This window comes from Dama dama, chromosome 10 (genome assembly GCF_033118175.1).
Source record: "Dama dama isolate Ldn47 chromosome 10, ASM3311817v1, whole genome shotgun sequence".
NCBI classification, from domain to species: domain Eukaryota; kingdom Metazoa; phylum Chordata; class Mammalia; order Artiodactyla; family Cervidae; genus Dama; species Dama dama.
Genome location: NC_083690.1, coordinates 38,935,861 through 38,946,576, shown reverse-complemented (window position 1 = coordinate 38,946,576; position 10,716 = coordinate 38,935,861). Strand labels below are relative to the sequence as shown.

The following is a 10,716-nucleotide window of genomic DNA, read 5'->3' as shown; positions in this document are numbered from 1 at the left end:
GACTGACCCCCAGACGTTTACAAAATCGCCATAAAGAGCATTTCTGTTGCCTCCTGTCCTTGTCCCCAGCATTCTCCTTCTGACCCCCAGTGATGAGGCAGGGTCTGCTCGTGCCGGCCCTACGGCCTGGCCTGGGAGAACCTGCCCCTGCATCTCAAGGTCCCAGCCCCCAAGTCGCAGTGGGTGCACTGGCTTCTGAGAAGGCAAGGTGTGTGTGTGGCCGGGGGGGGGGGGGGGGGGGGGGGGGGGGGGGGGGGGGCGCTACGGGAGGTCTGTGGGAGAGATGGAAGGACCACCCCTTAGGACCTTGGACAGCACTCGCAGAATGCCCTCTGCTTCCGCCCCCGGGCTTCTATTCAAGAGGATTTAGGGACGGACTGTGAGCCTGGGAATACCCCAGCGACTGCCTCGGAAGCTTGCTTGGGTGTGACACTGGAGGGAAGGTTTCACCTTCGCCCAGAGTGGACTTCCTGGCCTTTGCACATTGACCCAGCGGACGCTGGGACCCTGTGTTCATGAACACAAAACATTTACATCAGGATTTCATCCACCCTGATGAACTTTCATTCGCGTATTTTCAAGGCAAAAGCCACTGAGGACAACTGAATGCCTTGATCAGTTTTCTACGTAGTGCAGATAAATTTCCTCTTCCCCCATGAAATAATTTTCACCAGGACTCTTTCACGTGCGTTATACCACGTATGTCGGCTTCCCTGGTTAGTGTTGGAGCTCTGTCGAATGGCACCCAACGTCTCGTCCTGCCGTTGGGCGTTTTCCCCTGTGACTCTCAGCTCCAGTCAAGTCCAGTTTCCCTGGGGGAGAAACTGGTACCCAAAGACGACCCTGAACTATGTGCTGTGGGCGGCAATGTGCCACCTCCGTGCCGCTTTAGCCTCGTCGATTTCCTCCCTGGAGTGTTTCCGAGGGTGAATCGGTCCGTCACTCAGTTGGCCCGGAAAAAGGATGCCAGCGATGTCCCAGCGATATTCCAGGATGTTGCGGAACACGGTCAAAACTTCCAAGCGCGCGCGGGGCTCCCGGGTGCGGGGGAAGCTGCGCCCTCCCCGACCTCGGCGCCCCGTCCCCAGCCCCGACCCCGGGTCAGGGCGCCTTGTCCGCCGCCGGCTCGGCGCGCGGGGTGCCCCCGGCAGCCGTGCGCGCGCCGCGGAGCAGGCCGAGGCCCCGGGAGCGGCCGGCGCCGTGCAGCTGGCGCTCGTGGCGGCGGATCTGGACCTTGTGGCGGAAGCGCTCGCCGCAGTCCTCGCAGGCGTAGGGCCGCTCGCCCGAGTGCGTGCGGCGGTGGCGCAGCAGGTTGGACGAGACGCTGAAGCGCTTGCCGCAGTCGCCGCAGGCGTAGGGCCGCTCGCCCGTGTGCGTGCGCTGGTGCTGCACGAGCGCCGAGCTCTCGCTGAAGCGCTTGGCGCAGTACGGGCACGCGTAGGGCTTCTCGCCCGTGTGGATGCGCTGGTGCGTCACCAGGTTCGAGTGCTGCGAGAAGCTCTTGCCGCACTCGCCGCAGCGGTGCGGCCGCTCGCCCGTGTGCGTGGCCTGGTGCCGCACCAGGTCCGTGCTGCGGCTGAAGCCCTTGCCGCACTCCCCGCAGATGGTCGGCCGGTCCCGGGCGCGCCGCCGCCGTCGCGGCGGCCGGGCCGGCGTCAGGGCCGCTCCGCCGCCCGGCGGGCCCGGGACGGCCACGATCGAGGGCGCCGACACGGCTGCCGCGGGCAGCACCATCAGCTCCTGCAGCACCACGTAGCCCGGGGGCGCCACCACCACCGCGGCGGGCGCCCCCGCGGCGGCCGGCACCAGCTCCAGCTGCAGCTCGGGCGGCACAGGGGTCAGCTCCAGCTGCAGCTCGGGCGGCTGGGCCCCGGGCTCCACCGGCGTCAGCTCCAGCTGCACCTCCGGCGGCTGGGCCAGCTGCTGCTCCAGCTGCTTCTCCAGCTGCTGCAGCTGCTCCTGAAGCTGGAGCTGCAGCTGCCGCTGCTCCTGCTGCCGCTCCAGCTCCTGCCGCTGCCGCTCCAGCTCCGGATCGGACTCCACGTCCACCGGCATGAGCTCCAGCTCCACCTCCTCCTCCTCCTCCTCCTGCGGCCCCGGAGGCCGGGGCTGCAGCTGCTGCAGTAACAGCTCCAGCTGTTCTTGCTGCTGCTGCAGCAGCTGCAACTGCTCCTGCTGCTTCTGCAGCTGCTGCTGCAGCTCCAAGTGCTCCCGCTGCGGCTCTAACTGTTCCCGCGGCGGCGGCGGCGGCGGCGGCTGCAACAGCTGTTGCTGCAACTGTCCTTGGTGCTGGGGCTGCTCTTGCTGCGGCTGCAATGACTCCTGCTGCTGAGGCTGCTGAGGCTGCTGCACCCCTTGCGGCAGCGGTTGCACCTCTTGCTGCGGCAGCTGCGGCCATCCCTGCTGCAAGTCCTGTGGCGGCGGCTGTTCTCGCACGGCCCCCTCCTCCGGTTGCTCCGGCCGCGGCAGCTGCCTCTGCTGCTCATACGGCACACGCATGGGCTTTTCCTGCCGTTCCTGCCGCTGGAACCGTCCCCGCCGCAGCCGGGACGGCCGCCGCACCTGCCTGGGCTGCTCCCGTGACGGTTTCTGCCGCGGCATCAGCCGCAGCCGCGGTTTCGGCGGCCCCTGTGGCGCAGACCGGGGTTCTTCCTGCAGTTCTGGCTGCGGCTGGGGCAGCGGCTCTCGCCCATCTTGCTGCCGCGGCGACTCTGGCTGAGGTCCTGACCCTTGGCTGTGTGGCTGCCGCTCTGGCGGCTGTTTGGACTGTTGGGTGTGCAGCTTCTGCCGTCCCGACACGGTCTCCTCAGCGACTTCACTGGCCCGCTTGGGAGCTGAGACTGCTGGCCGCGGTGGGCTGCTGCTCCTCTCCTGACCGTTTTCTCCCTCCTGACTCACACTCCCACCGCTGCCCCCTGGAGTGGGAATGGCAGAAAGCCAAGAGAGAAACACCTGGAGTCAGCTCTCTGGTTCAGACTCCCATGATGTCCTTCCTCCCTTCCTTCCCCTTCCCCATGTACAGTACGCTCCTCAGCCCTCAGCAGGGACCCCCAAAACACGGGACCACGTGACAATGGCAGCATGATAGAAAGGGAAATGCCCAGCAGTGTGGAGTTGGCTTAGAAATGTATCCAAGGGACAGCTAGCTGGTCACATCACTCTGGACCCCAGGCCCCCGACCTTTCCTTGGGGCCTTCTTCCACACAGGCTTGATGCTTAGACCTTGGCAGTGACACCACCCCCAGTGCCTGGGGCTCACCAACACCACTCCCTGAAAAGTCCTTTGGGCCTAACCGCCATCCAAGACGAATCTGTGAACCTGCCATTCCCACAGCTAAGCCACAAGCCCATGCTGAACTCTGACTTCAGTTAGGGGTCATACTTGAAACAAATGAAATTCACCCTCTCTGTACATAATAAAGAATTTTTGTCAGGCTGCCTGGAAGTGTTTCCACGGCAGTTTCTAAAAATCAGCACAGTCAGAGAGAACATGAGGTTTCCAGGTGGGAGGTGCCCAATAATTCTACCAGGTAGCACCTGGTTAACCTCCTGCAGGTTCAGGGCCCTTCTCATCTGGAACATACCTTTGTCATCCCTGCACTGCCAGCTTAGTGAGTGAAGCAGGAAGGGCCCTGGCATCACCCCTAGTAGGTGCTTGAAAAATCCCTCTCCCTGTGGGTTAGGAATTAGTTTGAAAATTAGCAAGCAGCTTGGAAATATGAATACCAAGGACACAACTAGCTCCATCTGAAACAGCCTTTAGACTGAAAGTGGTCTGCTTGTTCATTTGTTTTTTGGCTGCACCACTCAGCCTGTAGGATCTTAGTTCCCCGGCCAGGAGTGGAACCCGAGTCCCCTGCATTAGAAATGCGGAGTCTCAACCACTAGACCGCCAGGGAAGTCCGAGGCTGGAAGTGGTTTTAGACTGTTAATTCTCAGATGGAAAGGAACAACTGACAGCCCCAAGTCTACATGGAACCTGGCCAGTTACTTAATCCCTGGGAACATGAGTTTCCCCATCTACTTAAAGGAGCTAAACCCCTTTTGGGGAAATTGCGAAAAATTAGAGGGGATAAACACACAGCCCCAGCACAGTGCAAGACATAGAGGAAGCTCGGCTATATAGGACTCATCTCGTTGCTATATGTCACAAAATCCACATGCAGTTTCTCACTCTGAGCATACTGCTGTGCTATCTGAAAATCCAAAGAGGCCTTCTCCATTCCCAAGTCTGATTCAACATCTGTTTTTCCCATAGCATCATATTTTCAACTTTGGGATGGAAAGCAGAGGTTTCGTTGACCCAATTTTGCTTTTTGGCTGATTTTCCAGGAATATACTGATTTCATAAAATCAAGGGATATCTACATGTAAATAATTCCCTTTTAGAAAACTTATTCCCAAGACCCTTCGCTTAGGTTCATGGATCAGTGAGTGTGTTTTTCTTACACACTCACACCAGGTGGGAGTATGTGGGAAGTGAGAGAAGATAGACCATCACAGACAACCTGTTGTCTCGGCAAATCCAAGGTCACATTGGCACTCCCTTGTCCTACCACCTCTGGGGGCAGCCAGGACTCATCACCCCTCTGGGTAGGTCCTCTCATTTCGAGGAGGGGGTTTGGCCAAACGACCACTCCCTGCTTCTCACGGCATTTGCACACTGTTAACAACGATATTTGGGTAAATGTATACTGAAGTGTCATCTGATGTGTCTGCTCTCGTGAGATTTTTGTCAGTTGAGTATTTAAACCAAAAGAGTCCTGGGAATTCCCTGGTGGTCCAGTGGTTAGGACTCTGAGCTCTAACTGCAGAGGCTGTGGGTTCGATCCCTGGTCGGGGAACTCCGATCTCACAAGTCACATGGGGAAGCTGGCGGTGGGGGGGCAGGGGTGGTGGCGGGGTGTGGTGTGGTGGAAGGCCAAGGGTCCTAGTTGAGTCCACACAATGCCTCCAGTTCCTTTGGTCCTTTTCATGTTCTGTTCAACCCTGCCCAGCCCCTCACTCAGCACTCTCAAAGCACAAAGTGGGGAGTTGGCTCCCGTGAGCATGGCCGCCTTGGAAGATTTGCCAAGAGTAGGGGTGGAGGGAGTCTTGGAAGGTTCTGCAAGGCCACATTTGCCTCTGGGAAAAAGGAGAGAAAGATGGATGGAAGCAGGCAGAAGTCAAGGAAAAGCAGACAAGATCAGAGGCCAAAGAGAAAAGAAAAGACCCACGGCCAGTAACAAGGGTGTCCCTCAGCCCCTGAATTCAATCTGGGACCTTAAGTCCAGAATCAGGGATGAGAGAGGGAGGAAACGGAGGTTGTGTGAGCCCTGGGGAAACAGGAGCAGGTCCCATCAGCATGCATCCAGGTCGGGGAAGGGGGCTGAGAATGTGTGCACCACCAGGCAGCCCTCACCAGCAACGCTGCAGCCCGACGGTGGCCTCAGAAAACCCTGAGGTGACCCTGCCGACGTGGGGGGTGCAGCCTGCCTGCCACACCCCAGGCAGTGGGCTGCTGGCCAACCTTCAGGGCTCCCTCTCGGCAGGCCTGGGGCTTTGTCAAAGGATCCTCGCCAGGGACCTGAGGACCATCTCCTGGTTCAGGAGGTCAGAGGTGCCCTCCCTTAGCCCCTTACCTGAGGGGGTGTCGGGCCCCAGGCTCCCATCTTTAAGACGGCGAGGCTTCCGCACGAAGGTCTTGGTTGCCCGCCTCACCTTCATCCTGGCGGTCAGACCAAGATCCTGGGGAGCTGGCTGTGCTGAGGGGAAGGAAGGAAGCTGTTCAGACCAGCGGGGAGCCCCGGGCCAGGGGCCCTGATGCCTCACTGTCCCGGAGTCGGCAGCTCACCCCTGCTGGGAAGGAGGACGGTGAGGTCCACGGCCGGGAAAGGGACGAGCAAGGGCGGCCTGGAGGCCCTGCTCCCAGGGCCGGCTGCCTGCACAGGTAGTCCTGACTCTCCTGACTTAGCGCAGGGCCCACATTCAGCCTCCCGCCTGGGGCAGCCCTTGCAGCTGCCTATCACCGATGATGAGAGACGATGGACGTTTGGGGAAGTCTACAGGAAAAAAGACTTGTTTGTCCGTCTCCATCTCACATTCCCCTGGCCCCCTCAAAGCACGGACAAGTCTGTTCAATTCCCTGGTCTCTTGCCTCCCAGGCTGCTCTGGGGATTCGCCCAGTCTTCCCAGATCACCAGCAGACCGCCAGTTCCGGGCCTTGTGAGCCCGTCCAGGTGCCACCTCAGTTCCCAGGAAGCCAGGTTCCCGGAGCACTGCAAGCCCTGCAACTGGAGGGCTGCGGGCCTGGCCCTGTGCCCCAGCGATTCTGAGGTCTGCAGGGTTCCCCGCCTCTCTCCAGCGTCCCTCCCCCCACCGCCGGGGGCCCCTGTGGCGGTCCTCCCTCTCCTCCTAAGAGGATGACTCCAGGTCCCTCCAGCTTCGCACAATCCAGCCCAACCCTCTTAAGAAAAGCGTCCCTGGGTTCGCCCCGCTGACCTACCCCCCTGGGCCTCACCTGGCACAAGCATCGCCTGCTCTGCAGGCAGCCTGGGCGCTAGGGAAGGTGTGGTCAGCAGGGGCTGGAAGGGGAAGGCCAGAGCGTTCAGCCAGCTCCTTCGCCAGGCGCCCCCATCCAGAAAGAGCCGGGGAGGTGCTGGGCCACCCGGGGGGCCTTTCTGGTCACTTGGGACGGGTCTGTCGCTGTCAGGGTTGCCGAGGTCGCCCTGGGCCAAAAGAAGGGGGGCAGAGCGGAGTTCAAGAGCAGAAGTTCGTGTGGGCCCCCTGGGGCGGGAGGCGGGGGGAGCCAGCGCCCCGAACCAGCGCGGGGCTCAGGGCGGGACCATCGCGGGCGCCGAGGGCGGACCGGGGGCGGACCTGGTGGGCGGTGGACCAGTGTCGTTTCAGCCCCGGGCAGCGCGGGGCCGGCCGGGGATCTGTCCGCGGCCACAGGTGCCGGGAGCCGGCGGGCCGGCGGGCCGGCGGCCTGGGCCGGGCCTGGCCGCGCGGAAGGCGGGCGGGGGGCGGGCGCCGCGGCCGGGCCGGGGTCCCCGTGCGCTCGCCCGCCCGCCCGAGCATGCAACCGGCCGGCCGTGCGTCCGAGCGGCAGCGGCCGGGCCGGGGGCGGGGGCGGGGGCGGCGGGGGCCGGCACAGGAAGTCCCCCCGGCATCCGCATCCTGTCCCCCGCGCCCCGGCCCCCGCCGCCGCCGCCGCTCTAGGCCGCCGCGAGCTCGGTGGGCTTAACCCTTCCCGGCCCGGCCGCTCACCCCGCGCGGGGGGCGCGAGCCGGGGGCGCCGGGGCCGGGCGCGGTGCGCCCCGCAGCATCCCCGGGTGTGCGCGTCCGCGCGCCCGGGTTGGCGACTGTCGCCGCGCGAGTGCGGGGGAGGCTCCCAGCCGGCTCGGCAGCCCGCTGGAGGGCAGGCACGGCTCCGGGACAAACGGGGCTCAGCTCGCCCTCAGTTAGGTGACGCGCGGTTCACGAAGCCCCATCCCGGGCCGCTGCGCACACCCTAGAGAGGCCTCTCCTTCGTCCCCCTGGACCCGTGTCCTGGATCCTGGAGTGGCGAGGATGGGCCTGGGGGCGCGGGGAGCTGTGGCCGGCAGTCAGGTGGGCGTGGACCCCAAAGGACCAGATGGGGCCGTGGGGGCCACCCTGGCCAGCTGGAGAGCTGAGCCTGGCTCTGTCTGCGCCCCGGCGCTGTGCGCTCCGCCCGGCGGCCAGGCCCCCTTGCCGCCCCCACCCTGCGCCTCCCCAGCCCCCTCCTTAGCCGCTCAGGGCAGCGGGCCTCCCTGGTCGTGCCCAGCCGCTTTCCCCGCTGGTCAGGAAGGGTCCCTCTGTCTCCATATCCCTTTGCTACTCTGTTCTCTTTCATCTGGAGATGGGCTGACGCTGACATCAGGATGCTCCAGTTTTCTGAAAACCCAAAGCACTGGCCGCAGGGAGCTGCTTCTGAGGGGAGCACCGCGGTGCCCCACCGGAGGGGTCAGGGGTCCTCCTGTGGTCACACCCCCTCCCCCCTTACTGTCTCCAGGCTCACAGAGCTGCCACCCCTGTGGCCCCCTTGCTCCGACTTTGGATTCTTCCAGGCCCTTTGGGAGTGGAGACTGGGGCTTCCCCTCTCGCCCTTGCCTGAACCGCCTACATTGTCTGGCAGCTTCACCCCAGACGAGGTGCTCGGGAGGGCAGGGACTGCATCTGTCTCCATAGACAAACAGCGCAGCAAGAGCCCATCTTTGGAGGCGGAAAAATCTGGGTTCCCAAGGGGGGCTCTTCCAGCTGTGTTAGGCGAATTATGGCCTTCCTTCCGGACGGTGGGACCGCACCCCACTTGCCGGGTGTCTGGGGATGAATGAACTGGCTCTCTCATGCCGGCGGCAGGCGTGCCCCTTCCCCTGCCTGGGAGAGTTGAGAGCAGAGCTGTTTCTGCCTCCTCCTGCCTCCTGGGAGACCTCACGCCCAGAGGATCCACTCCTCCCACCCCGAATTTTTAACCTCCCCCCTCTTCTGGCTTCTTTCTGACAGCACTTGCTCATTCCCACGGCTCTCTCATCTTAAAAACACGCACCGCCCCCCCCCTCCCCGCCACCTCACTCTCCTGCCCTTGGTGCCAAACTTGCTGGAGAGATGCCCCGTGATAGTTCTGTCCATACCCCCATCGGCCTGGCCCTCCTTCCCTCTCTGCAGCCTGGCCTCTGCCTCATCACTCCACCCAGACAGCTCTGCCTGATGTCACCAGGGACCTCCACGTCACTGAATCTCTCAGCTCCTTCCACCTCTAGGCAGCTTTGCTGGGAGAGCACTCTTGGTTCCCCCTTCTTCCCCACCTGCTACCTTTGCAGGCTCTCTTCCTTCACCAGGCTCATTGCTCACCTTTACATCATGCAAGCCTGCAATCAGGTGTCTTCCCGGGGCAGCTCTGCCCAAGAGTTTTTCTTGGTCCACACCTGGGCACTGGCTTGACCAAAGCCGCCACCCTTTCTTTTGCTTTCTTTCTCTTTTTCCCTTTAATCTTTTTTTTTTAATTTTCTTTCTTTTTTTTTTTTGCTGCACCATGCAGCAACATGCAGGATCCTTGCTCCCTGATCAAGGATTGAGCCCAGACCCCCTGCAGTTAGAAGCATGGAGTCCTAACCACTGGACTGCCAGGTAAATGCTTGTGTTTAATTTCTTTCTTTTTTTTTTTAAATCAAGGTAACACATATACCAAGTTGAGTAAGTCAAGTAGTTCTACAAAATCTGTAGCAACAAGAAAAGTTTCTCCTCACTTATGAGTCCACTCCCATTTCTTCAGATATCTCTTGCCATATTTCTAAATAATATGCTTTTAATGCTCTTACTTGCTTTTTCCGGTTTAGATCATATCTATTGACATCCCACTCTGGAAGATGCAGGTTAAACTCTTTACACCACACAGAGACGTGCATACTTTCCCTCCCATCCTCCTGTTGTCTAATCATTTGTCTGGTCTTTATCCTGTTTTCTGGGTGAGAGCTTCAAACTCTGGTGGCTCAGATGCTAAAGAATCCGCCTGCAATGCGGGAGAACCAGGTTCGATCCCTGGGTCGAGAAGATCTCCTGAACAAGGGAATGGCTGCCCACTCCAGTAGTCTTGCCTGGGAAATCCCATGAACAGAGGAGTCTGTTGGGCTACACTCCTTGGGGCCGCAAAGAGTCGGACACCACTGAACACACAGACACACACTCAGTCATCAGTATAAGTGCTTTCCTGAATTCTGTGAGTTGATCTAACGCATTAACGAACCTGAGTAGGTCACAGGAATCCTGATTTTGTAGTCAGCTGGTCGGAAGTGCAGGTGGTCTGGGAACATCCAAACGTGAGGCCAGGGTGGTATGTGCTGGGCTTAGTTGCAGCATGCAGGATCTAGTTCCCTGATGGAGGATGGAACCTGGGCCCCCCTCTTTGGGAGCAGAGTCAACTGCTGGACCACTGGGGAAGTCACTCTCCTCTTCATTGCTTTTTGGCCTCCAGTATTGCTACTGCGGATGTCCAGGGCCACTTTGATACCCAATCCTTTGCACGTATATTTTCTCTTTGTGCTGTGTGCTCAGTCGCCCAGTTGTGTCTGACCCTTTGGGACTGCATAGACTGTAGACTGCCAGGCTCCTCTGTCTGTGGGGTTTTCCTGGTGAGAACACGGGAGTGGGTTGCCATGTCTTCTGCTAGTTTTCTCTCTGGAAGCTTGTAAATATTTTTTAAAAACCTGTACTCTGAAATTCCCTCGTGGAGACTCAGGCAGCCACTTCCATCTGGAACCTCATGTTTATCTGTTCTGAGAAGTGAATTTGAGTAATTTCTTTGATCATGTTCCCCTTCGTTTTCTTTTGTCCTTTTCTAGAATTTTGATTTTTTCAGATATTGGACCCTCTGTGCCACTCCTCTCTTCATTTTAACTTCTCTTCCATTTTTCATGACTTAACCACTCAGTATACTTCCTGGAGGATTTTCTCTTAATTTTCTTCTAAGCTTTCTGTTGAGTGCTTTTATTTCTGGTATTCTGTCTTCCGTTTCCCAGAGCTTTCTTATCCTCAAGCTGTTGCTTTTCTCTTGTGTGCTGTTCTTGTTTCACGATTCCAGTACTTGCTCATATCTCTCTGAGGACAGTGAAGTTTGTTCCTGCTCCTTCTGTCATCTTTGTTTGCTCCAGTTTTTGTTTTTTTTTTTTTTTCTAGTGTGTCTGTGTCATTTCTTCTGTTGGAGGATTTCCTAGGATG

The 10,716-nt window shown here is 59.7% G+C and overlaps 1 protein-coding gene across 2 annotated transcripts; it reads right to left on the bottom strand.

Annotated features, from left to right (window-relative positions):
• Positions 1 to 259: 259 nt before the first annotated feature.
• On the bottom strand, positions 260 to 6,945 carry ZNF853 (zinc finger protein 853). Of its 2 annotated transcripts, XM_061153735.1 has the most exons (4): positions 6,859 to 6,945; positions 6,500 to 6,707; positions 5,622 to 5,744; positions 260 to 2,915 (listed from the first exon to the last, which is right to left on the bottom strand). In XM_061153735.1, exons 2-4 carry the CDS (start codon positions 6,510 to 6,512, stop codon positions 1,102 to 1,104), a joined length of 1,950 nt encoding a protein of 649 aa, XP_061009718.1. In that variant the 5' UTR covers positions 6,513 to 6,707; positions 6,859 to 6,945; the 3' UTR covers positions 260 to 1,101. The 2 variants fall into 2 exon arrangements, with proteins under 2 accessions (XP_061009718.1, XP_061009719.1); XM_061153736.1 differs by lacking the exon at positions 6,859 to 6,945 and having other exon boundaries at positions 5,622 to 5,739; positions 6,500 to 6,846.
• Between the last annotated feature and the right edge of the window lie 3,771 nt (positions 6,946 to 10,716).